Consider the following 26,914-nt stretch of genomic DNA (forward strand, 5'->3'; position numbering starts at 1 on the left):
ATGGACAAGGCCCATAACTTGTGTAATCACAGATTTGTATAATATGATTGGTTCCCAAGAATGGTGACCTCATGACCAAGGACAGTTCGATAAATATGAGTCGCACCCATCGTTGGGGGTTTCTTGCTTCTTGCTCTTGGGCCATTGCTTTCTTGCTTTATTGGTCTGCTCATTTCTCTCTGCGCTCATGTAACTTGGCTTAATAAAAGGCCTCTTTGGAGACAATTGATCTAAGCTCTTTGTGCTTTGTGAGTCCTACTAAATCTATTAAGAATCAATTATATCCACGACAAGGCCATTGTAAAGCGCTTTGGAATAAGGCGCTATAGACAAGTGCAGTCCATTTACCATTGACTTCATGTGTCTGTCTTCAGAGCAGGGAGGTAAAACGCATTTCATAGATAACTCAACATCGTAACCTCAGTTCACCTCTGTAATGATACATCAGTATTCCCTCTGTTCTGTCCTCTCTCTCTCTCTCTATCTCTGTGTGTGTGTGTGTGTGTGTGTGTGTGTGTGTGTGTGTGTGTGTCTGCTTTCTGTTTCTGTGATCTGTTAGAATGTCAGATTCGGATGAATCTGAGTGTATGCGGCAGTGGATTCAATGTTAATGTGAATAAAGCAATGGAAATAGTACCGCACCTACTGTGCCTGGAGTGATGTGTGTGTGAACGAGAGGCCGTTGTAAAGCGCTTTAGGAATAAGGCACTATATAAGACTTAGGTGCAGTCCATTTACCATTTAATATTCATCGAGATGGGAAAATAGTGCCTCTAGCCTCACTGACATGGCAGGCTAACCAATCAATGCCATCCCCTTATCCAATGTTGAGAACAAATAATATCCGACGGATTCTGATGTTGTATTTCAACCATGACAACCGTCTTTTGAGATAACACCTTATGTGCCCCCTGAGAACAGAGATCATGGAGAAATGGTAAATGGACTGCACTTATATAGCGCCTTCATCCAAAGCGCTTTACAACGGCCTCTCATTCACCCATTCACACACACATTCACACACCAATGGCGGCAGGCCCGCAGCGCCGGCCCGCTCACTGGGAGCAATTTGGGGGTTCAGTGTCTTGCTCAAGGACACTTTGACATGTGGCCAGCCGGGGCTCGAACCGCCGATCTGCTGACCTTGCGATCATTAGACGCCGACTCTACCTCCTGAACCACAGCCACCCCAGGCTGGATAGTGCAGTCGTCCTGCTTTCTTCTTTTCATCAACGCTATCGACGCTCATCTCTCTCTCTCTCTCTCTCTCTCTCTCTCTCTCTCTCTCTCTCTCTCTCTCTCTCTCTCTCTCTCTCTCTCTCTCTCTCTCTCTCTCTCTCCCTCTCTCTCCCTCTCCCTCCCTCCCTCCCTCCCTCCAACGCTATCGCTCATCTGAGGACTGAAATGTTCAACTGAAATGTTGAAAAGGCAATATGTTAGAGCCCCTCTATCTACCATCCAATTAGATCAGACCAGTGATTACATCAAGGAGGGGAAAGGCAGGAAGGCAGGATGCGTTTCTGAACAGAGCACAGATAATACCGCTACTGTCTCCCAGCTGCGCCCCTCTAAGGGCTGAGCCTCTGATTGGAGGAGACACGTTCACTGGGCTGAGTTAAATAAATAATTTTTAAAAAAGCGCTCATTAATCTTTTCCTCTTTTAATCCGGCGCTGCCATGTGTGAGTGTTCCTGTTGCAACGGGTCTCGACTCTCGTGGCATCGTTGCTCTTAGTGTAATACGAATCGTGACGTTAGAATTATAAGGTTCTATCTCCATTTTTGTCAAAACTGAGTTTTTTACATAATCTGATCCATTAGGTGTTTATTAATGCCTGTGTGGTGTTATTGTTAAAAATGTTTACATTTTTGAGTTAGTAATTCATAAATTACAAAGGTTCCATCTCACAAAACATAATGGAATGTAAAAACTTTGACGCTCAATATCTCTGAACTACCCTAAACGGAGATAGAACCGTATAATTCTAAGCTCACGGAATGGAAAACGCACAGACGCGCCCGTGAGCACGCACGCACACACACACACGCACACACACACACGCACACACACAGACACAGACACAGAAGCACACGCACACGCACACGCAGACACAGACACAGACACACACACATGTTGTAATGTTCTTTGGTGTTGTTCAAAGGGTACATGCTGGCACAGTGCAGAATACCAGGAATCCCTTCAGGAATAAGGACTATACCACAATGCATCTGCTCATACAATGAGGCAGGACATGGAGAGAGAGAACACTCATGAATGAAGTACAATAAGTCAAGTAGAGATCACAATACAAAGCCTTCAGTGTGGCAGCCCCCGCCCCCACCCTCTGGAACTCTCTACCCAAGGATATCCGCCACTCTCCAACCCTGGACATATTCAAAGCCGCCCCTTAAAACCCACCTGTTCACCATCGACATTCAACCTGGAGAAGCTGTTTCACTGTTTCTTGTCTTGTGTGTTTGTCTCTCTGGCTCTGTACTGTTTGTCCCATTCCCTTGTAAAGCGACCTTGGGTTTGTGAAAGGAGCTATATAAAATGCACACACGCACACACGCGCACACATGCACACATACACACACACACACACTCACATGCGCACACACGCATACACATGCACACACACAGACACACACACACACACACACAAACACGCGCACACACACGGACACACACACACACACACACACACACACACCTCTCTACCTCCTGAGACACAGACGCCACAACAACAACCACCTGTGATTGTCAGCCAGCAGCATCATAACTGCAGGCCACACACCCCGGGCCATGACACTGTTGACAGCAGTCTGTCTGATGATCAGTGGAGCTGACAGATATCACACCATGTCACCTACTGCAAATTACCTTGTGGTCTATTTAGCCAGGCCAAAAAAACACACAGAGAAAGAAGCCGGAAATTATTGCGACCAGCAGTCGTGCGCAGCCCGTAAAAGATGACTGACGTTGTGGATTTGCACGTGACTCAAACCACAGAGATGGTGATGGTGATGATTCCATTACCCTGCCTCCCCTTGAAGAACTAATCCTGTCAGAATCGGGCCTGGGTTGCTTTCATATAATACATATAATACTGCCCTTGGGGTGTTTTCAAATGATAGGCTATAATATTGTAAAATAAGCACTAACTACTGATTGTGTATGTCTACACAGGACGGGACAGGAGGAACAGTTGTTATTTAATCCAGTGAAAAGGCCAATCTGGATCGGAATCTTCCCCAATGAATGAATCGATGATACTAAATTAATACATGTATTGTATTGGGCTGCTAATGAATCAAATGATAAGGAATTGTCATTGTGAAAAAATGTCTAGACCTGAAGATAGTCAGAGGAATCAGATCCAATCATCTCACTGGCCCGTTAATCCCAATAAATCTCAATAAATCTCAATAAAATAAATTACATTAACATATCAAATGTATATCAGCTCACAAATGGGGCCCGGTGTATAGGTGGGTATGAGCTACTGTTTAACAATTTTACATTAGAACAAGTCACGTAGACTCACGACCGGCTGTGGCTGTAACACTGCACTACCGTCACTCAACCAATAACATATTACACTCTGATATTAAACTGATAAGTTACTGTATATACCTGTTGAATGATCTGAAACCCAGCAACCCTCTTTAGTTGATCTTGAACGGTAAATTACATAGTAAATGCCATGGTTTGACTTATATAGCGGCCTTATTCCAAAGCGCTTTACAACAGCCTCTCGTTCACCCATTCACACACACATTCACACACCGATGGCGGCAAGCTACCATGCAAGGCGCCAGCCGGCCGGCCCGCTCACTGGGAGCAATTTGGGGTTCAGTGTCTTGCCCAAGGACACTTCGACATGTGGCCAGTCGGGGCTTGAACCCGCCGATCTGCCGACCTTGCGATCATTATCACCTCCTGAGACACAGCCGCCCTTGAGTTCTTGAGTTCACACTGATGACATCACTCATTACATCATATCTGCTACTAGCTATTCGGTTGTTAAGTCTGACGTCAAACGTGACGTTTAGCAGTTTAGCGCTATATAAATATAATGAATTATTATTATTACTGAGGCATTTCGAAGACAGCGCCACAGCCAACTTTGGACCCGGAAACATGTCACGACTTAACAACCGAATAGACACGCTGTTGCACCTCATTCACTGCCGGTTTGCGACTGCGATACTGCCAAAGGTGTCAACCCTAACCCTTATTACACAGGTAGGTAACAAAACCACATCACATAGCAGTGTAGTGACTGCATGAACGTAATGATCCATGGAGTTACTCACTGCTGATCCATTTGGCGTTGGGGTCGTGAACTTGGAACTCCTTCCTGAAGAGGTCTCCGACAGTCACCTTGCCCTTCAGAGCCAAGCTGTCATCCTCACCTGTAGGGGGAGATAGAGAACACGTTATAACACCGCCAGGACTGCCAGACGGACGGACGGACGGACAGAGAGAGAGAAAGAGAGAGGAAAGAGAGAGAGAGAGGAGAGAGAGAGAGAGAGGAAAGAGAGAGGAGAGAGAGAGGAAAGAGAGAGGAGAGAGAGATAGAAAGAGAGAGGAGAGAGAGAAAGAGAGAGGAGAGAGAGAAAGAGAGAGGAGAGAGAAAGAGAGAGGAAAGAGAGAGAGGAGAGAGAGAAAGAGAGAGGAGAGAGAGAGAAAGAGAGAGGAGAGAAAGAGAAAGAGAGAGAAAGAGAGAGAGAGGAGAGAGAAAGAGAGAGAGGAGAGAGAGAGAGGGAGATGAGAGAGAGGAGAAAGAGACAGAGAGGAGAGAGAGAGAGGAGAGAGAGACAACAACTGCATTGGCTTCCTGTTAAATACCACATCGATTTCAAAATTCTGCTCCTCACTTTCAAGGCCCTTCACAATCTTGCACCTCCATATCTCTCTGAACTCCTTCACACCTACACTCCCTCTCGCACTCTCCGATCCTCCGCTGCCTTTCAACTCACTATACCCATGCCTTTCAACTCACTATACCTTCTGCCTTTCAACTCACTATACCTTCTGCCTTTCAACTCACTATACCTTCTGACCTTCAACTCACTATACCTTCTGACCTTCAACTCACTATACCTTCTGACCTTCAACTCACTATACCTTCTGTCTTTCAACTCACTATACCTTCTGACCTTCAACTCACTATACCTTCTGACCTTCAACTCACTATACCTTCTGCCTTTCAATATACCTTCTGCCCGCCTGACCACTATGGGGTCTAGAGCCTTCAGTCACTCTGCCCCCCCCCCCCCCGTCTCTGGAACTCTCTCCCACAAGACATCCGCAACACTGCCTGAAAACCCACCTTTTTAAACTGGCGCATTTATAACTGATTGACGTTTTTAAGTCTTTTGTTTTGTTTTTGTTTGTTTGAATCACTGTTTGAACCTGTTTGACTCTGTTGCTTGTTTTTAAATTATGCTCTGTAAGGTGTCCTTGAGTGCTCTGAACGGCGCCCATAAATAAAATGCATTATTATTAATATTATTAGAGAGAGAGAGAGAGCCAGGAGAGAGAGAGAGAGAGGAGAAATAGAGGGGAGAGAGAGAGAAAGAGAGGAAAGAGAGAGAGAGAGAGAAAGAGAGGAGAGGCTTTTGACTTTTAATCAATCACTTTATTCACCGCAAATCTGATTAATCAACAAAGAGAGTATCAAACACTGTACAGATGTTTAAGTGTCCATTCATCTGAGAGAGAGAGAGAGAGAGAGAGAGAGAGAGAGAGAGAGAGAGAGAGAGAGAGAGAGACACAGAGAGAGAGAGACACACACACACACACAAATGAAGTCATTTGAGGTAGGGCATCCGTGTATCCGTCGAAAAGCAATTGTGTCATAACTGCTGCTCAGCTCGGGGTTGTAAAAGCACAATGTTTCTCCTCCCTCACTGTGTGCTGCCTCAGCCTAGCACTGCCTCCAGCCTAACCCAGGCTCATTATCTCCCAGCAGCCTCTGCGTCGAGGACCAGGAAAAAGTATTACCACCGGGTGAGGTCGTTGTTCTTTGGGCATATTTGTTAGACATTACAACTGTGCAATGTTGTACTGTGTAACACACTCACTGAATTCCAGAACCCCTTGCATTAGCATTAGCATACATTTAGAATGCATGGGCCGACGATACGTCGCTTCATTCTTAGCGGGTATGCTAGTGTGAACACTGGAGGACGACCACTGATTTGGATGGTAAAAACAAAAGCTGTGAAAAAGAATAACTATGTATAGCAGTGGGGTGTTGTGAAAAAAGGGAGAAAATAAATTGTCATTCCGTTCAGCGACGATGATATTCAGAACACTATTCTGTTTCTTTAACTGAACCGAGGCAGGGCGCATTATATTCCTCTCTTGACACATTTCGTTCTTCTATTACATATTCACAGCTTGCTTTATGCTGTCATGTAAGTGTGGCGTGTGAGACTTCTTCTTGAGTAATGACCAGAACAGGCATGGTAGAGAGAGAGAGAGACTGAGAGAGAGAGACTGAGAGAAAGAAAGAGAGTGAGGAGAGAGAGAGTGAAGAGAGAAAAAAAGAGGGAGAGAGAGTGAGGAGAGAGAGAGAGGGAGAGAGAGAGGAGAAATAGAGAGGAGAGAGAGAGTGAGGAGAGAAAGAAAGAGAGAGAGAGAGAGGAGAGAGAGAGAGAGGAGAAATAGAGGAGAGAGAGAGAGAGAGGAGAAATAGAGAGAAAGAAAGTGAGAGAAAGAAAGAGGAAAATACTTGAGGAAAAGACTAATCCTGAAGAACAACACGATCATCTCTCCTCCAGGCTCTGCTTAAGATCGATACGCTGTGATCATCCAGAGCGGCCTTGTGTGTAGTTACACCAGAGGAATCCACTGACCTCCTTTATTTAACCATAATTCTGCCCGTTAGATCCGCTCACACAAGCCCTCTGTATGCTACACCACTCCTCTCAGACTCACATGCATGGAGGAGACATACCCAAAACAATATCTGACTTGTTTCATTTGGGTCCCCACAGCAGTGTTGTTCAGTCAGTTGAAGTGTGTGAGTGTGTGTGTGTGTGTGTGTGTGTGTGAGTGTGGGTGTGAGAGTGTGTGTGTGTGAGTGTGTGTGTGTGTGTGTGTGTGTGTGTGTGTGTGAGTGTGTGTGTGTGGGTGTGAGAGTGTGTGTGTGAGTGTGTGTGTGTGTGTGTGTGAGTGTGTGTGTGTGTGTGTGTGCGTGTGTGTGTGTGTGAGTGTGTGTGTGTGTGTGTGTGTGTGTGGGGGTGTGTGTGTGTGTGTGTGTGTGTGTGTGTGGGTGTGTGTGTGTATGTGTGTGTGTGTGTGGGGGGGTGGAGCGGGCCCTTGAAGGCAATGCAGCTCAACCTTGGTCGGGACGATACAGTAGTAAATGGACTGACTTACATAGTGCCTTATTCCAAAGCGCTTTACAACGGCCTCTCATTCACCCATTCACACACACATTCACACACCAAGGCGCCGGCCCGCTCATTGAGAGCAATTAGAGATTCAGTGTCTTGCCCAAGGACACTTCGACATGTGGCCAGCCGGGGTTCGAACCGCGATCATTAGACACAGACGCCTCAAAAAAGTATATCCAGTAGTATCCTCTTCTATCCTCAGTTATTGAAATCTGACAAGGGACAAAACAAACAGACGGTTGAATTACAATTTGGGAAATAAATCACAGACCTGGGAACACTTTAATTTAAGAAATGACACTTTAATTTAAGAAATAACACTTTAATTTAAGAAATAACACTTTAATTTAAGATGAAGACGAAACTTTTCTAGTTAGCACCTGAAAAGTGCAGCGTGAAAGTGATAGCCTGAGTTGAATCCCAGCAATAATTACATATATTTAGCTGTAAGTAAGCGTATTTTTCACTCCCTGAAGAAATCAAACAGGCCCAAACTCTTAAAATATTTAAATCTAAGCTAAAAACCTTCATGTTTTGCACCAGTTATGATTAAACACAAACACTTCTATCAATGTCTTTTTTCCATTAACTATTGTCTTTTTATTTTTTTTATCTATTTACTTCTTATATTTGCTTTTATTTATTGTAATTTTTATTTTCTTATGCTCCTCTTGCTGTAATTTTAATAATGTATGTAAAGCACTTTGAATTGCCCCTGTTGTATGAAATGTGCTATACAAATAAACTTGCCTTGCCTTTTTTTCAAGGTATTTTCAGGGTCCTTTTTAAAATAACTGCACCTCACTTTAAGTGTACTAAAAAGTAAACATAGGTTATTTTTTACAGTTATTTTTAATATTTAGACTGTCCTTCTGTTTGAATTAGGACATCATTTGTTTTCTTGATGGTCCATTTCAGCAGTGATGTGGTCTCAGTCCACTTTCACAGCAACATCTTTTCTCACCAACCCAGGCTTTGCCCTGGGAGTAGCTAACTGCACGTTGAACAGCAGCAGACGGCAACTGAACCCAACTCTGACCACCTCCTGAGATGGTCTCAGTTCGGTTTGGTCCAGAGGGGTCTGAGTTCAATCGGAGCACACGCATAGTATGCATGTAGATGTGGTGAACCGCTCTGAATTGGCTGAGAGGGGTCAAAGGTCAGAAAATACCCTGAAAAGTCCCTGAAACGCCCCAGCGAGAGAACTGGGTCCTCATTCAAACAAGAGAACTGGGTCCTCATTCAAACAAGAGAACTGGGTCCTCATTCAAACCAGAGGGCAGAGTGACCACAACAAAAACAAAGTTAATTTCCTTTTGTTCACCTCTTCTTCACTTAAACACTAGAACAGACGTGCCTTTTATTTTACCTACTATAAGAGCCGCCTCTGGGGTCAAATGACCATAGTCTTTACAATGGGAAGCTGCTATTTACACACAACGACCACTAGTTGTCCGGCTTGTAAATCAGCCTGCCCCCTACACAGAAACACTGCAAAATAGCTTCATACTAGCTTATCCTGATGTGCTTTTGAAAATGTAAGGATACTGGGGGGTAGAATGCACATATCTAGGGAAAGTCATGAAAGGAGGGTCCTGAAATTTTATCAAGTGCAAAGATATAAAAAAATATGTACTCACAGGGTCAAATGACCCCACCCATGGCTGTTCTAGTGCTAAAGAAGACTATATATGAAAATAAAATCAATCAACAAATACTTTTTTCACAGTTTGCAAAAAGAAATTGCCAGAATGTTCAAGAAACAAAACACAACCAACTTTTTAAATCAGCGTATCCAAAAGCATAACGTGTCGGATGAAACAGCGTTAGAAAAACTAAAGAGGAAGAAAGTCCTTATAAGTTTGCCACCCTGAGGATTCTGCATTACTCTCTGGTGCCACTCTGCTCCCCATTCATATTCATATTCATACATCGGTGCATCTTAAATGCATCTGTGTGCTGGGGGCTAAATAGGCATTTAACAGGAATGGAAAAACTAATGGCCCTGTAGTGTCACACGAATGATGAAGAGAGGGGGAAGAGAGGAGAGAGAGGAGAAAGAGAGAGGAAAGAGAGAGGAAAGAGAGAGGAAAGAGAGAGGAAAGAGAGAGGAAAGAGAGGAAAGAGAGAGGAAAGAGAGGAAAGAGAGAGGAAAGAGAGAGGAAAGAGAGGAAAGAGAGAGGAAAGAGAGGAAAGAGAGAGGAAAGAGAGGAAAGAGAGAGGAAAGAGAGAGGAAAGAGAGAGGAAAGAGAGGGGGAAAGAGAGAGGAAAGAGAGAGGAAAGAGAGAGGAAAGAGAGGGGGAAGAGAGGAGAAAAAGAGGGGGAAGAGAGGGGAAAGAGAGAGGGGGAAGAGAGGAGAAAGAGAGGGGAAAGAGAGGAAAGAGAGAGGAAAGAGAGGGGGAAGAGGAGAAAAAGAGGAGAAAGAGAGGAAGGAGAAGAGACGGGGAAGAGAGGTTGGAAATAGAGAGGAAAGAGAGGAGAAAGAGAGGAGAACGAGAGGAGAAAGAGAGGGGGAAGAGAGGTGGGAAAGGTGTGCATATAGATGCCAAGACTTACACCGAAAAGTTGTCATTAAAATATGAACCCAATTTTTGCAAATGGATGAATGTGCTCTCCGTCTAGTCTACCATGCTGTAACAGAGGTTCACTTAGGGCTCCAATTATCTTCCATTAAGAGCGCCCACCAAGTCTTTAGGGGACGGCCGCTATGGTCATTTAATTCGGAAAAGTTCCAGTTAGCAGAGAGGCAGAAGGCAGGTCTGAGTGGGTGGGGTAATTGAATAATACATTAAGATGTCCATTGTCCATGCCAGTCTGCCAATGTTGTAATGGGTAATATATATATATATATATATATATATATATATATATATATATATATACCTTATTTTTTTTTAAGTGACAGTCCAGTCCCACTCATATTTTTCATTTTATTGGACAGATACAGTGAAGACAGACAGGAAAGTAAGGAGAAGAAGGGAGAGAGAGCATGTCAGCAGGGCACGGGCCGGATTCTAACCCATGCCAACATGGTCATACGTGTGCACTGTAGACCGCGGTGCTAGACAACTGCTAGACAAACTTTCCAGATTATGAAAGTGCAGATTGTAAAGCTTTCAAATGATGGGTCATACATTGAACATCTGATAATAGTTGAAGAAGATATGCTTAATTGAATGTTGGTACACCTCAAACCAAATAGCAGAGAAACTCGCTCTGAATCAAAACACACGCAAAACAGCTAGCTAGGATCTAGCGGCTAAGAAGGAACATCGCTATGAACACGCTGAACATCAACATGCTAAAAACACATAACTACATGATCACACAGTCCTTGCTTTTGCACACGTCCTAAAACATTTACACGCCATGTATCACTTACCCAGCAGCTTACGACAGAAGTTACAGTGAATCCAATTCACAAATGATAAGTGTTTAACACTTAATCAGCGATGAGCGGTCATTTGACCTTTGCACTCGTTCAAATTTCAGGCCCCTCCTTTCATGACTTTTCCTAGATATGTGCGTTCTACCACCCAGTATCCGTACCGTTTCAAAATCACATCAGGATAAGCTAATATAAAGCTGTTTTACAGTTTTTCTGTGTAGGAGGCAGGCTAATTTACAAGCGGCCAACTAGTGGTCGTTGTGTGTACATAGCAGCTTAGCATTTTAAAGAGGTGGTCATTTAGTAGGTAAAAAAGCATGGCTGTTCTAGTGTTATTGATCCTAAAACTGTTGTTTGTTACATCAAGTGGGCTCTAAACTTTTGTAATATATAAAAAAAGAAAGGAAAACACAAGAAACTTTTTAGTCATTTGCGCGACTTGAGAATCGCGACATGTGGACCTTTTCACCACACCGTGTCAGACATGTCTATGATATCATAATCGAAGCACTCAACAAGCCTATTCAACTATGAATTCATTATTAATTATTCAAGCTTATGCCAATTTTAACCTGCTGCATATCTCTAAAATGCTGTAACGATTTAATGAACCTGTCACGACTTATCTCATGGATTTGAGCATTTGTATTAAATAATAATAAGTTAATATAAACAAGTTAATATAAACAAGTTAAATAAATAGGCGATTCTCTTTTATCACTATGACGACCAGTCACAGCCATAACTACCTGCCACTTGAGTGTGGTCTTACAGGTGCTTACATGCATTTCTAATTTCATATCTTTCTGTGTCCTCTCTGTAAACACTGTCAGGACTGCAGCACGTAAAGACACTCCATCATTGAAGACCCCTCTCAACCCAGTCATGGCCTGTTTGCCCCCCCCCCCCACCCCAGTCACGGCCTGTTTGCCCCCCCCCCCCCCCCCGCCCCCCCCTCTCTGTAATCCAATCAAACTGCCTATGTGGTGGAAATGTACATGGGTATGGATGTTTGTGTATCATGTACATCAGTGTGTGTGTGTGTGTGTGTGTGTGTGTGTGTGTGTGTTTATGTGAGCGTGGTTTTATCCCTCTGGAGGATAAGATTCCCTTCATGAGATTTGCCTCCCAAATCATGTTCCAACCATAACAGAAACACGTAATAAACATTCTCTGAAGAGCCTACTACTTCCTCTCACAGGACACAACAGAAGCAAGGCGTGGCGTAATTGAAACGACATTCATGTTTCCCTAGAAACCACTTCTAAAGGTGTGACCATTTTTCCCTATTCATATTGGACACACAGAATATAACACACAGATTGCGTCACTGTCGCCTTGTCTTACGGCTGTCAGGAAAATAAACTTGAAGGTGTCAGTTTGAGTTTCAGTTTGGAACATCAGGGGAGTTTAAAACAAGCAGGAAGTGACAAGTGTGGCAACCCCCTGAACCCCTCGTCTCAGTCGGAGGACGAGAGCCTTCAGCACAGCGGCCACTCCACCCGCGGGGCAGCGTGCTAGCGGGGAGATGCTATCCCTGCGGCCAGCTGCCCTGTGTTAGACACCTTTCCTGGGTGGGCCGCTGAAGCGCAGTAGCACACAACAGGCTCATCAGCCCGCTCGCCGCAACCTTCGCCTCTGACAAGGAGACGCCTTGGACAAGGCAGACGGACAGGGAGACGGGAGACAGCTAGAGAGGGACGGACAAGGAGACAGGATACAGCTAGAGGAGAGGGAGACAGCTAGAGGGGAGGGTGCGGGCGACCGAGAAGCAGCAAGGAGGAGGGTGAGTGTCGGATACCGGCAACACGTAACACCGTCGTAACCTTACCTGTTCTGTTCCGTCTCCCTAGTAGTGTTCTATCTCCCTAGTAGTGTTCTATCTCCCTAGTGGCCAATGCCCCCCCCCCCCCCCCCCCTACATGTCATCATTGATCTAGCTACTTGATTTATATAGTTCATGATGGAAACTTGAAATACTCACACCAGAATAGTGTATACATTATGTATTATTAGAAAACAATCATGTTTAAGGCCTGGGAAGGGCCAGGGAAAAACATCAACATAGTGATATAAAAAAAACACCTTAGAAGTAATGTAAGTATGCCTAGCCGAATTCAGTTGAGTCAGACCACCAGAGGTCATTGTACAGTGCAGTAATCTAGCACGACACGCTGCAGGGCCTCAGGAGAGCAGAGAGCAGAGAGGAGGGCAGTAAACAGCTATCGTACGACTTCAATGAACGACTGTACAACTGTACACAGCAGCTCCTCAGGCTAAACATACTGCATCGTTCTTCTTCCACTCCCAAGACAGAATGTAACGACACCGATGACTACATCCCATTAAGCCTCTATCACAGGCAGTCGTCTCCTGATCTAAAGCACCTCCACTCTGTTGTAGTTGTTTGAACGCAACCCTCCTTTGACTCTGTTTGCTGTCTGCCTCTTCCTCTCCAGTGACGGGATGTGTCTTGCTCTACTTAGAGAGGACGTCATTGGGAGAGGTTGAAGTTAAGAGAACAAAGTAGTGTTTGTGAAGAACAGTCAGGGATCTCTACCGTGATGTTTTGGCAGGGCAACATCCCACAACAAACCTTGGTTAGCGGCGGGGAGGAGGAGGAGGATGCTATACCACCATTACTATTGTAGATAGTTGTTCATACCACCGTTACTATTGTGTTGTACTATTGTAGAATATACCTCCAACCTTACTGTGACCCCTCTTGCAGTTTCTGATCATCATTCTGTATCCATCTCCCTTCAATCTTCTTGCTCTGACCCCCCAAAAAACTCAAATTGTCCTCAACTCCTCAACCCCCCCCCCCCCCTTCCTCCTCCCTCCTCTCTGGCAACCCGTCCCCCCCCTCCTCTCTGTCTGCAGGTGGCAACACGTGTCTCTGCATTTGCATCTGACCTTTCTGCTTGGATGTCAGCCCACCATCTCAAGCTAGCTAAACCTGATGTGATCCTTGACAACCACTGTGATGGCCGATGTGGCGCCGTCTAGGGGTGTTCCCTGGGGGTGAGTGTTGGGTATGATCTATCCTGCAGCTAAACTTGTATTGATTGGCTGACTCGGTGCACCTGGGCAAATCATTTACAAATGGCATTGAACATGACAGCAACTCGGCCTAGAAGTGGACACCCTTCCAAAATATCCCCAAGAAAAATAACAAATCAGGCATCTCAGGTAACTGTGCATGCTTCAACAATAAGAAGAACACTGAATCAAAATGGCCCTTCTTAACTTGGAGACCATCTGGACATGCCTGAAGGTTTCTGGAAGTCCATTCTCTGAACAGATGAGTCCAAAATGTTCCTTTTTGGTCACAAACAAATCCACTATGTTTGGCCAAAACCCAACACTGCCTACCACCAAAAGAACCATATCCCAACAGTCAAGCATGGGGGCGGGAATGTCATGATCTGGGGCTGCTTTTCCTCCTCTGGACCTGGCCGACTCCACATCATTAAGGGACCCATGAATGTTGAGGTACACCAGGAGATTTTTGAACAGAATTTCAATCCATCAGTCAAGGAGCTAAAGCTGGGCTGAAAACAAGTCTTCCAACAAGACAACGACCCAAAGCATTCAAACAAATCTACCAAAGAATGGCACAGGATAAAGACGATTTGTGTTTTGGATTCGACCAAGTCAAATTCTGACCTAAATCCAGTTGAGATGCTGTGGCAGGACCTGAAGCGGGCAGTTCATGCCAGACACCCCTCAAACCTCCCTCAACTGGCTCATTTCTGTAAGGAGGAGTAGGCAAAAACATCTCAAAACAGATGTCAGAGAATGATTACTGGCTATACGACACGTTTACTCAAGTTACAAGTTATCGCTGCTAAGTAAAAACTAATACAATCACATACTTTCAAGCAGCACTGTATATAAATAATAAATACATACATCAATAAAAAAGAGGATAAAATCACTCAGGCCCATCATCCGGATGTTATCACAGTATGTGTTGTTGTGGATATCTAATTCATCCTCTAAAGCTCCTAAAGCCGCTTTTTATTAACCAGAGGAAATCCTCAATAGCCCCATTTGGTCCAATAGCCATCCAAAATCCCCACAAAGGCCGGTCTGGTCTGTCAAAGCCTCGGGGACTTAGTTTGTGAAGAGACTTGGAGCATGAACGTGGTTCTGCCTGGGTAAGCTGGGTAGGAGGAGGGTGGGATGAGGGTAGGAGGAGGGTGGGATGAGGTGAGCATTGGGGATCGGGGGTACAAGCTGGAGGTGCGGCTGTCTGTCTCTGCTTCAGAGAGCAGGGCTGTACGAGACTGTGCCAGCGACCCAAAATGGCGGCCAAAGAAACTCTGAGGTCCATAAGGGGTGTCTTGAAACAGTGAAAGAGAAAGAGAGAGTTTAACATCTTCTGTGTGAGGTGAAAAAGTATTCCACACTATTAGGGCAGGTCGTGCTGTAATATGTTCATATTGTATACAATAGGTATACAAATAAAGTTATTATTATTATTATTATTAATGTGTGGCACAATGGACCTATCCCTAAGCCATGCCCCTTTGAAAACTCTGACAAACAAACAACGCTTCACTGACAGTGACTGACTGACCGACCGTGACTGAATGACATTCAATGACTTACAATGGCGGGAGTTGGCAAATTTCAGATTTCTGATTTACCACAGCAAGTAATAGACATGTTTTTTAAAAGATGACAAGAATATTTAGTCTAGAAGCTTTTCACCATCAGATATTAGCGAGTTGTTTGTTTGAGTTTTCTGCCTGTAGTGACTTTTGCTGTGATATGATTGGACAATTTCTATTTTGGGGCGTGGCTTAGCGATAGGTCCATTGTCAGCGACAGCAGAAATGAATTACTCAGTGAACCCTTTATACCACTGCTGCATTCACTTGTCAGCTTTATGCCTGAAGAAGGTCTATGACCGAAAGCTCGCAATAAACTCGTTTTTTTTCGCACTGTGTTTGAGTGTGCGGTTATACCACCAATATTATCGTCAGTCATATTGATCGATATGGCTCTTCCTGCATATAAAACCACATCAAGAGGCCTTATGAGCCTACTACCTATCTACACAGATGGTCTATTGATCAGCTTCTCATGTAAATCCTCAGACGGAGCTTGAAGAAGGTCACTCGGAAGCCTGGGGGTAAGTGTCTTCAGGGGGCAGAACAGAGAAGTCTAGTTCTGTGGTAAAGAATGCCTTTGTGTGCGCGTGTGTGTGTGTGTGTGTGCATGTGCGTGTGTGTCTCTCTCGCTCTATATCCACAAAGGGAGTATGTGACCTTCTGAAAATGCGGCCCTTTGGGAGTGTCACGGTGTGTGAAACTGACTTCCAACACGTTTCTGTGTGTGTGTGTGTGTGGGGGGGGGGGTCTTCGAGTGCATCGAGTGCATGTTTCTCTAAGTGCCACAGTAAATGTTTTCCAAGCCAGAGAAACAGAACGCCAGTGCACATTATGAAACACCCCTCCTCATGCAGTGGATGTGTAAAGGTCTGCATACATACATACAGCAGGAGGTGGCTGGTGAGAGGTACACTACAAAGGACATCACACTCACTCAATCATTGTATATCGATCTGCAACGCACTTTAAAGATTGATGTACTTCCAAACTTTCCTGCACAGTTCATGGTTTTGATCTGTAATCACTGCACTTCAGTTTGTAACTTGTGTGCGGATGCTGTTATTTTGCACTCTACTGATACTCTTCAGTTCCAGCACCTCAGCAAAGTCTGATCACGGAGGAGCGGTGGTATTTTCTCTAATTTGAAAGAAAAATAAGCTTTTTGGCCATTTGCGCGACTTGAGAATTGGCTGGCACGCGGAACCTTTCCACCAGACCGTGTCACATATGGTGTGTGTGTTTGTCCCGGTCCCCACCCATCTGTGCTGCGTCAACCCCCCCCCCTCGCCCCCCCCTCGCCCCCCTAACCCCCCCCCCCAGGTACCTGGCGTCAGCAGGATGACGGAGGTGACGATGAGGGAGCAGATGACCAGGATGACCAGCAGGGCGATGGCGATGCCCTTCCAGTTCCTCTGAGGAGGGTTACTGCCCACCAGCTCCTGGCCAGGGAGAGAGAGACACACGGTTAGAGAGGAGGAACACACGCACACACACACACACACACACAGAGAAACACACACACACACACACACACACACACAGAAACACACACACAGCAGAGAGAGAGAGAGAGAGAGAGACACGGTTAGAGAGGAAGAAGAACACCACACACACACACACACACACACACACACACATACACACGGCAGTCGGAGAGAGAGAATCAGATTAAGAGAGATGAATGATAAAGAAAAGCAATGAAGGAAGAGGAATGAGCAAGAGAGAAAGGTAAGTAAGAAAGTCAGACAGTGAGAGAGAGAGATGGAGAAACAGGGAGAGAGAAGAAAAGAGTGTACAACACTGAAATAGAGATGTGTAGAGAGAGAGAAAGAGAGAGGGGAGGAGAGAAAATAGAATAATGAATAAGAGGGAAGGAGAGGGAGCTACTGGAGGCCGAGATGAAGAATTCAGACGGGTGGTCGGGGCAAGGACGAATGTGAACTCCACTAACTCCACGGCACACACACACGCACACACACACACACACAGACACACACACACGCATGGAGGGGGGAGCCGTAGAATCATTAATGAGCCAGGCATCAGCGCCCGTCCGCGGCAAACCAATGTGACAGATAAAAATGGAGCTCTCTGGTTTCATGTCTGAACTCTGGCAGCGGAGAGAAGCTAGGGAGTTCTGTTAGAAAACTAAGTTTGAATTATCAACCACCCTGAGGCGTGCTTTCGCCACGATACCTCGAAAAAAAACACTTGAAGTTATTGCTGTTTAATATTGGTTTAAGTGAAAAATGAATGTTTCTTCATATGAATATTGTGTTTGACGGAAAACTGTTCCCCTAGGATATGGAGTGAGTACAAAAGTACAAAAACTATTATTATTTTCTATGTTCTCATTCATGCTCCAAAAGACCATGAGCAAAGACCATACAATCTTTGTTATTAAAGATTATTTATACATAAACGTTACTGGAGCGTAAAGGGGCAATGTGTAATTTTAAAAAGAACACAGCGGCTCCTTTTTTGGCAAACATGAGTACATTCATTAAGAGTAATTACACCCATGATTACACACATCCGGGATTGAAAAAATCAAGTGTAGTGCTGAGGCACAAATGTGTACATTTCAAGCCTGCAAACTGCGACACTTTAAATGAATGTGCAATAACACTATGTGCAATATGACAACCCTAGTCGTTTTATCTGTACAGTATAGTATAGTGGATAGTGTACATAGCCTTTATTTATGTAAACTAGCTCCTTTCCCTTCTTGTTTTTTTTGTTTGTTTTTTTCTCTTTCCTAGCACCAGGGGAGCCACCCCTCCCAAATGTCGTTGTTTGGTACCTGTACTATAGCAATGACAATAAAGACCATTCATTCATTCATTCATTCATTCATTCATTCATTCATTCATATAAAAACTAGCAAATGCAATTTCCCAAGTGTGCACTATGCAACAATTGCAAAGAATATATTGCATTAGTTCACATCAGGCTTAGTTTTTGAAGCATTTATAAGGCATCGATAACTGGCTCCTGGTTGCAAGCTCACTATTTGTGACAGCAGCTGGTGAAACCGGGATCAAGCCAGACATTTATTCTGAAAAATTTGAATACATTTCAACAATGAAAATGTTTCTGAATAAAAGTCAGAACATTTTGATTGGTTGGCGACCTGTTCCTGGTTTCACCAGCTGCTGTCACTTTGGCAAGCACCACGTTAAACCAAAGCTAAGGAGATCCTTGACTATGTACAGACTCAGTGAGCACAGCCTCGCCATGGAGAGAGGCCGCCACAGGCAGACCTGGCTCCCGAGGAAGGACAGACTGTGCACCCACTGCACACACAATGAGGTGGGATCAGAGCTGCACTTTTTAACTACCTGGCAACTGAACAAAGACATCAGAGACACATACTTCCCACTGATTACAAACACCCAAAGGGATTTTGAAGACATGACTAATGACCAAAAAGCTGCCATATTTGTGACAGTAAAAAGGACGTCCAATGGAACACCACCAAAACCGTAAATCAGATTCAAGACCCTGGTGCCTGCCTGCCTACCAGCCGGCAAAGGGAAACACCATGTAAGAAATGTAAGAAACAACTTTTGTATATATATAATATCGCTTAGCCCTAGGATTAATAACTTCTGTACTAGTTTACAGGGAGGAGAGAGACTGGATCAGAGCATTGGTGATCTGTGGCTATTCATGTTAATGAACACAGACTATAATGGAATAGAACAGCCCACAAGGTATGCCTTTTAGTGCCCTTGATTGAATGGGCTCTGAGACATCATTAGCCTATAGATGAGAGCACAGGGTGGGGGGGTGGGGCTGTTCCATTCACCAGGCCGGCGCCCATTACCGAAAACACTAATTAAAACCGGAATAAAAGGCAGAGCTTTCAGACGAGACAACACAGGGGTGCTTTCAACAGGGGGTCAAAGGTGAGAGCTTCTCATCAGGAGAGGCAGGCAGGGAGTTAGCGGACCGCGGCGAAAACAAAATCACCTTGTTCGCAGAGCCGCCACTTTTCACCGCTGTTAACGTCAGCTAGCTTTAATGCTACATTATACAGATGAACCATAACATCAGCTAGCTTTAATGCTACATTATATTATATTATATGCTAAATTATTAAAAATTAAATTATAATTATAAATTAAAATTAAAATTATTATACAGATGAACCATAACATCAGCTAGCTTTAATGCTACAGTCAGCTAGCTTTAATGCTACAGTATACAGATGAACCTTAACGTCAGCTAGCTTTAATGCTACATTATACAGATGATCCTTAACGCCAGCTATCTTTAATGCTACAGTATACAGATATGTAACCTTTGAATACGACTGGGATGGCAGCCAGATACATCCACTCCTACACTGTGTGATCAAAGTCACAGAAATAAATGTTAAATGGACTGACTTATATAGCTCCTGATTCCAAAGCGCTTTACAACGGGTAATCTGAACTCGATGACATAACATTTGACAAGGGAATAACTTGCTTTGACTATCGAGCAGGTAAACAAACAAGATTCAATGTACACTTGAATCTCCATGAGTGTGATTTGTGCGAGCACAACACAAACACCATTCAGTGAAGCTCTTTGCTCTGTAGACCTACTCTGCGTTGGATAATAGTAGCATGCAATTTGTACAACAGCTGCTGAAGATCATGATGCGGATTGTGGAAAACAACAACAACACACTCCACCACTGCAGATTAGAGATTGTATATATAACACCCAATACAAAAGACACACACACACACACTCAGCAACATACACAGTAACAAGCACAAGCGCATGTACACACGTGGACACACACACACACACACACACACACATGCATGCACACACGCACAGGTTAACCCTAACAAACAAACACACACACACACACACACACACACACACACACACACACACACACACACAAAGACAGAGTAGGCTACTGCTTTTGAAACTTCAGAAAGGGGGAAACATCTATTAGTGATGATCATATTGTAAAAATAAACATAGATAATGCTTTATCTGAGGAAAGTAAATCAAATCTACTTGATGAACCACTGATGGATGACAATGCTGTGAAGAAGCTAAAAACAGGCAAAAACACTGTCTGCATCTGAATGTTATCAGGTCACCTTGCCTCTCTGTCTCGACCTCCTCCCTACCCAGACAGTCAGCGTAGCCCCTTCCAATCACCTCTTCATTAGCCTAGCGCAGGGGTCTAGCTAATTGGGCCCAAATTGCTATCATAACTGCAGGTCACAGAAGATTAGGAGCTCTTTCCAGAAGCTCTCTGTAACCACAAGCTCTGGAGATCCGGAGACGTTTAAACAATAATACATGTCGGGGGGAGTAGTGAGTTTTCTGTCCTTGGAGTAGTAAACGAGTGTTGAGGTAACCGTTAGCGGTTGGTATTGATTGGTAAAGGGAGGGTTCCAGAGGCACAGTGGCAGTTGGTTCACTCGGGGTTGGATACTAGGTACTAGGCCAGCGAACCTGTCACACCTATGGATCGTCACATTCTGAGAGATCGATAAAAACACCTTTTACCTGCCTCTCTCCCAGGGAACGCCATTTTGTATAGATTTTTTTTCTGTCTCCAATGTCAAGCCTCTGCGAACATAAAACTGTGCACTCTCTTTTCACACATTCACACATTTCGGCCGAACACGAAATGTGCTATTTTTTGGCTATTTTTGGCCGAATAATTTCAGCGGACGAACCTTCGGTGCATCCCTACATAGAACAGTGTTGCTGCCTGAAGGAAACCTAACGTTTGTCCTGGGGGCCTGAGTCTTTCTGCCTGTGGTGCCGTGTCTAGTGTTGATCAGCCTCACGATAAGGGAGCATTTCCTGAGGCCATGTGGACACCTTACAACCCCGCCCCCCCCCGCCCCCCCCTCCAGGACAACATGAAAACGCCTTAGGTCCATTGCATTATTAAAGTAAAAAAAAGTAAAAAAACAAGGCAGCATAACAATGTGTGTGTGTATGGGTGTGCATGCGTGCGTGCTTGCGTGCGTACACCCACACTTGTACGTAGGTGTCGTTGCATACTTATACTTGCATAATGTTAGGAAAATATAATTTCACAAAAACAATACCAAGTGATCCTAAGGCATGTATGTGTGTTATTTCTTCGACAGAATAATGAGGAGACTCATAATGAACGCCGACGACGAACCTGGAAATAACTGGTTATGTAGACCAGCTCTAGCCGGTGGGCACGGAGACGCTGTAGGTGGGAAGGGGAACGAAAGGAGCGCTATGGAGAGAGGGCTTCTATGAATAGACTCCCCTGGGCTCACACAATATGACAGACAGAGAGACAGAGAGTGCAGACGCCACCAGAAGCTATCGTAGACCTTTTGTGAGAATCAAAGGCCAAAAATCCAAAAGCCAAAGTTGTTTTTAGGCAGAAACAAGACAGGTAATACTAAATGGACTGCACTTATATAGCATCTTTATCCAAAGAGCTTTACAACGGCCTCTCATTCACCCATTCACACCCATTCACACACCAATGGCGGCAAGCTACCATGCAAGGCGCCGACCCGCTCATTTTTGTTTTTCTGTGTAGGAGGCAGGCTAATTTACAAGACTGCCAACTAGTGGTCGTTGTGTGTAAATAGCAGATTCCCATTGTAAAGACTATGGTCATTTGACCCCCGAGGCGGCTCTTATAGTAGGTAAAAAGAGGCCCGGCTGTTCTAGTGTTAAACGAATCAATGATTTCCTCAGAGCATAACCGGTTCTAAGGATAAACATAAAGAGTGCCTTAATTGGAAACTGTATCATGGGCAACGATGACAACAGCAAAGTGTTTATATCAGTCGCAGTAGTAATTAAGTCTCTGACTGCCTGGCCCGGAGGCTGTGTGGCGTCAGCTAAACCCTGCCGCAGCTACAAGCCTCTGAATCACAAACACGCTTTAATGTTGCGTGACATCGCTGGCCAGGATTTCGGAAAAGTGGTAATAATAAAAAAATCTGCAGTGATATGGAAGCAAGACAGTAAACAAGTCAAGGTCCAAACGATAAGGTAGGGAGGACCGTGGTAGAGCTGAGGGAGAGGTATAGGGAAGGTTCTGGAAATATAATTAACCAGATTGTTAATAGTTATTGTAGTCGACCAGCAGTTATTTTAGCACTGGCAGTATAGTTGGACACATCATAACAATTGACTAAGAGAGAGAAGTATTTGTTGTTTTGACCTTCCTGCTATATTAGCTGGCTGTATCTCCATATCAGCATTCAGGCTTTGTAATGGCTGAGCCGGAGCAGGAGGTATGAATGGTAAATGAGCCAGGGGGTATAAAGATGTTAGATACTGTATCTCACATAGAAGCACTTCATGCTGGGTAAATGGTAAATGGACTGACTTATATAGCTCCTTATTCCAAAGCGCTTTACAGCGGCCTCTCGTTCACCCATTCACACACCCATTCACACACCAATGGTACACGCTACCACGCAAGGCGCCGGCCCGCTCATCGGGAGCAATTTGGCGTTCAGTGTCTTGCCCAAGGATACCTCGAGATGTGGCCACCCGGGGGAAACTGTATCATTGAAGCGCCGATCTGCCGACCTTGAAATCATTAGACGCCGACTCTACCTCCTGCGCCACAGCCAGTATCCTTACATTTGTTTACATTCACCATAATGTAGTAGCCTATAAACAATAACAAAATACATTTTGTAAAAAGAAAAAAAAAATTTGGGCATTTCTCTGAGCAGGATATCCATCCACAATCTAATTTTCCAGAGGTCCAAGGCCATCTTCGTCTATGACTCACAGTCCATTCACGTCCATTCAGAAACTTCAAATCCATCGCCGTGTGAAATAAGACGTAAGAATAATCAGTGGAATAGATATAATTCATGATATATATAGAATGGAAAAGATGTCGTTATCTCTTAGAATTCAGGTAGAAACATTATGTCGGATCTGGACGAAATGGACGGGGTATGTTAAACCTGTACGGTCAGATTTCTGTTTAACTGTTAAAAGAACATGAGAGGGTGATGTACTTTTCTTTATTTTACATAAATATTTTTCTATTCTAATCTGTGTCATATGGTAAGGTGAAAGCTCCCCAAGTTCACTCGCTGTTTTGTTTCGTTTTTTTTAAAGAAGAAGTTGTTTTTTATTTCCACTTGGTTTGTTTGTTTGTGGTAGTGAATCACTTCAGCTCCATTAGACACAAGCTTGGGGGGGGGGGGGGGGGGCACCACCAACTGACCCCCCCCGCTGGGGGGCTCAGACCAAAACAAACCCAGACGATATGAAATGGCAGCATGGCATGACCGTCTCTGAATCCTGCCAGCATGATTTACTGTCTGTAGCACCGACTGAGTTACATGCAGTTCTGAAATACAGGGAAATCCAATTGATGTGAATTGTTGTGATATTATAAAATGTTTATAAATTGTTGTGTGCATATACAATTTATATGGTAAAGGTGAGAAAGTCTGGGAATGGCATTTCTTTCACTACACTCAGGTGAGATCATAAGACACGATAAGACAATAAGATAACTTTTTTACACCGATGGAGAAATCTGACCCAAAGAGTTTGCATGTTAATTGTTTCGGCAGTGCACCATGATCTTGCCCATTACGCGACTCAAAGAGTTCCCTAGTACCCATATCGCTATGGAAACAGAGTTGTGATGATTAGGTTATTCATGGCAGAGCCTTCTACATTGTTCCTTCTGCTTGGTGCACATGCCGTAGAACACTGATGATGTGCTTGTGTTCCAGAACTTTTCCCTGCTCATGTATAATGGATGAAGAATTATAGTGCTAGTGCTGTTTTTTTTTTTCATTTAGTTTGCTTCAATGCAAGATATGTCAAATATTCCATGAGAAAGCCAGAATGAACGCCCAAGCTCAAACATAAAACATAAATCATAAATATGGAACCACAATTTCATTCAGTTTCATCACACTCCATCATTGGGTGTCCAGAAGGATAAAAATACAATAAATACTACCGTGTTTGTCAAGCACAGGAATGTAAATGCGGCCCCAGTCTGTCTGTACATAACTTCATTTTTAAATAATGTCAATTTCCTCTTGCGCCGTCTATATTTCGTATCCAATCATATCCCTTTCCTCGCTGTTAGGAGCACCAGCTGCTCAGCTATGATGTTAGGTATCTTATCAGTTTGCCTGTTCAGCTGCTGGACTGAAAAAATCAGGTGTAGTGCTGAGGCACAAACATGTACATTTCAAGCCTGCAAACTGTGACACTTTAAATAAATGTGAAATAATACTATTGTGCAATATGACAACCCTAGTCGTCTATCTGTACAGTATAGTACAGTGGATAGTGTACATAGCCTTTATTTATGTAAACCAGCTCCTTCCCTTCTTGTGATTTTTTTTTTTTTAAGTTTTTTTTTTTTTTCCCTTTCCTAACACCAGGGGAGCCACCCCTCCTAAATTTCGTTGTTTAGTACCTGTACTGTAGCAATGACAATAAAGTCCATTCATTTGATAGGCACGTTATCAGTATGGTACCCTACACATATGACCAATTATAAGGAATGAGGGAGTTACTGTCTGTCTGGGACTGTCTGTCTGGCCTTGAAGCAAGGTGTAGCAGGAAAACTCCTTTCTCAGCTCTCACGTCAAACACAAGACAACACTCAATTCATAGTCTTAGAACATTCTAATCAAGGCCATTCAGCTATTACATCATAGTGACCAAAAGGGGAAGGACTCTGTGTTTTCTAAACTTATATATAATGTAAATATGAAGAACACAACCTTCCTCCTGAGATTGCCTCAGGGTTGGGTCCAACTGCTGCAGCACTGTACTCTACGTGTAATTTTCAATAAATATACCACTTGTGCATTAGAGAACTTCTCTCCTCTTTCTTGGGGCAGTCAACGAAAGAACCGGATCTGATTTTATTCTAACATCGCTCAACATCAATTTGACCACAAGTCAATTGGGAATCAATGAAATATGAATCAATTGAATACTTGGGGCTATATCTGCTTGGATCTGTGTCCGATATCTCATTCCATATCCCTGCTGTTCATGACGGACATGGTGGTGTGATCGGAGTCATCACGATGTTCGTAAGCTTTTAACCAGTAGAGACCCGCAACGGCCGGGGGAGAGGTCCTGCTGCGGACCGAGACATCTGCTACCTGTGGGCAGGGGGGCGGGGGGGTACCTTAGGGAGCGGGGAACATAGGACCCTTTTTCAGGAGCAGGGAACCTTAGGGAGCGGGGAACATAGGACCCGGGGAACATAGGTACGCTCCTGGGTGATCACTGTGGGATCATTCAGAATGAAAATTCACCAGTTGAGAGAAGAAACCCAAGTATTCTGAATGTAATAATAATAATAATAATAATAATAATAATGATAATAATAATAATAATAATAATAATAATAATAACTTGGATTTATACAGCGCCTTTCATAAAACCCAAGGATGCTTTACAATTCTACAGGAAATGGTCAGACAGACAAAACAGAAAACAAACAAAACAAAACAGAAACAGTGACTAGGGGCCAAAGGCCTTGGTGAACAGATGGGTTTTGCGGGCTGATTTGAAGGAGCCCAGGGTGGGGGCGTTGCGGATCACAATGTATGGCAAACAGACCCCTCTACATACATGTAGTCACTGTCAGGTCCCATTATTACCATGAAGAGAATGTATACTGCTGAGACTTCATTTCACACAGCCCAACCACTTCTAAAGGCCTCAGTAAGATGGAGGAAAAGTTACTGAAAATGTCATCTGAGGCGGAGAGAGGGAAGGAGGGAGGGAGCGGGAGAGCGAGACGAAGAGAAAGAGAGAGAGCGAGGGAGAGGGAGAGGGAGAGAGAGAGAGAGAGAGCGGGAGAGAGAGAGAGCGGGAGAGCGAGACACATAAAGAGAGAGACAGAGAGAGAGAGAGAGAGAGAGAGACAGAGAGAGAGAGAGACAGAGAGAGAGAGACACATAAAGAGAGAGGGAGAGAGAGAGCGAAAGAAAGAAAACAAGCCCAAAACTTCAATGCAAAGTAATGCTCCCCGTGCTCTCCTCTCTCCCTCCTCCTCCCTCCCTCGCTCCAGACCATGAGCGATTGTAATTCAGGGCCAGACCAGGGAGCCAGTGTGTGGCCCACCCTCCCCACCCTCCCAGGAACATTAAGAATTGAAAAGTCTCCTTCTCGTTGTTGTTATCTATCAGCCTTCATTCCCTTCTGCACGCTTGTCATGCCACTTCACCGAAAAAAATAAATTGCCGCCATGGAAACAATGTGCACCGGCAGACAGACACGCTCTCTGCTTCTGCCTGGGAAATGAAAATGCCCCCAGAATCCTCAGCTCCTTCTGTGCGAAGGAAGGGGGTGTAATATTATGAAAAAGGGATTCCTCTCTCTCGGATTGATGTTGTTAACCTGTGTTAATATATTCAAGCCGTGCGGTTTTCTCTCTTCGTTCGGTTGTTCGAAAACAAAAATGTGACTGTGTAGATAGATAGACTACTGTTTTTTTTTCTCAAATC

General features: G+C 44.2%; 1 protein-coding gene across 1 annotated transcript in view; it reads right to left on the reverse strand.

The window, feature by feature from the left end:
- The window catches only part of LOC308172704 (A-type potassium channel modulatory protein DPP6-like), a gene marked incomplete at both ends in the record, with an annotated part of 152,240 nt that overhangs the window by 46,516 nt on the left and 78,810 nt on the right, over nucleotides 1-26,914 (reverse strand). Inside the window, 2 exons of the mRNA XM_080547644.1 lie at nucleotides 4,320-4,418; nucleotides 16,747-16,861. Of these exons, the coding sequence (XP_080403770.1) occupies nucleotides 4,320-4,418; nucleotides 16,747-16,861 (214 nt within the window). The remainder of the gene's footprint in view (nucleotides 1-4,319; nucleotides 4,419-16,746; nucleotides 16,862-26,914) is intronic.

Source organism: Nansenia antarctica (genome assembly GCF_963989245.1).
Source record: "Nansenia antarctica genome assembly, chromosome: 17".
Taxonomy (NCBI): domain Eukaryota; kingdom Metazoa; phylum Chordata; class Actinopteri; order Argentiniformes; family Microstomatidae; genus Nansenia; species Nansenia antarctica.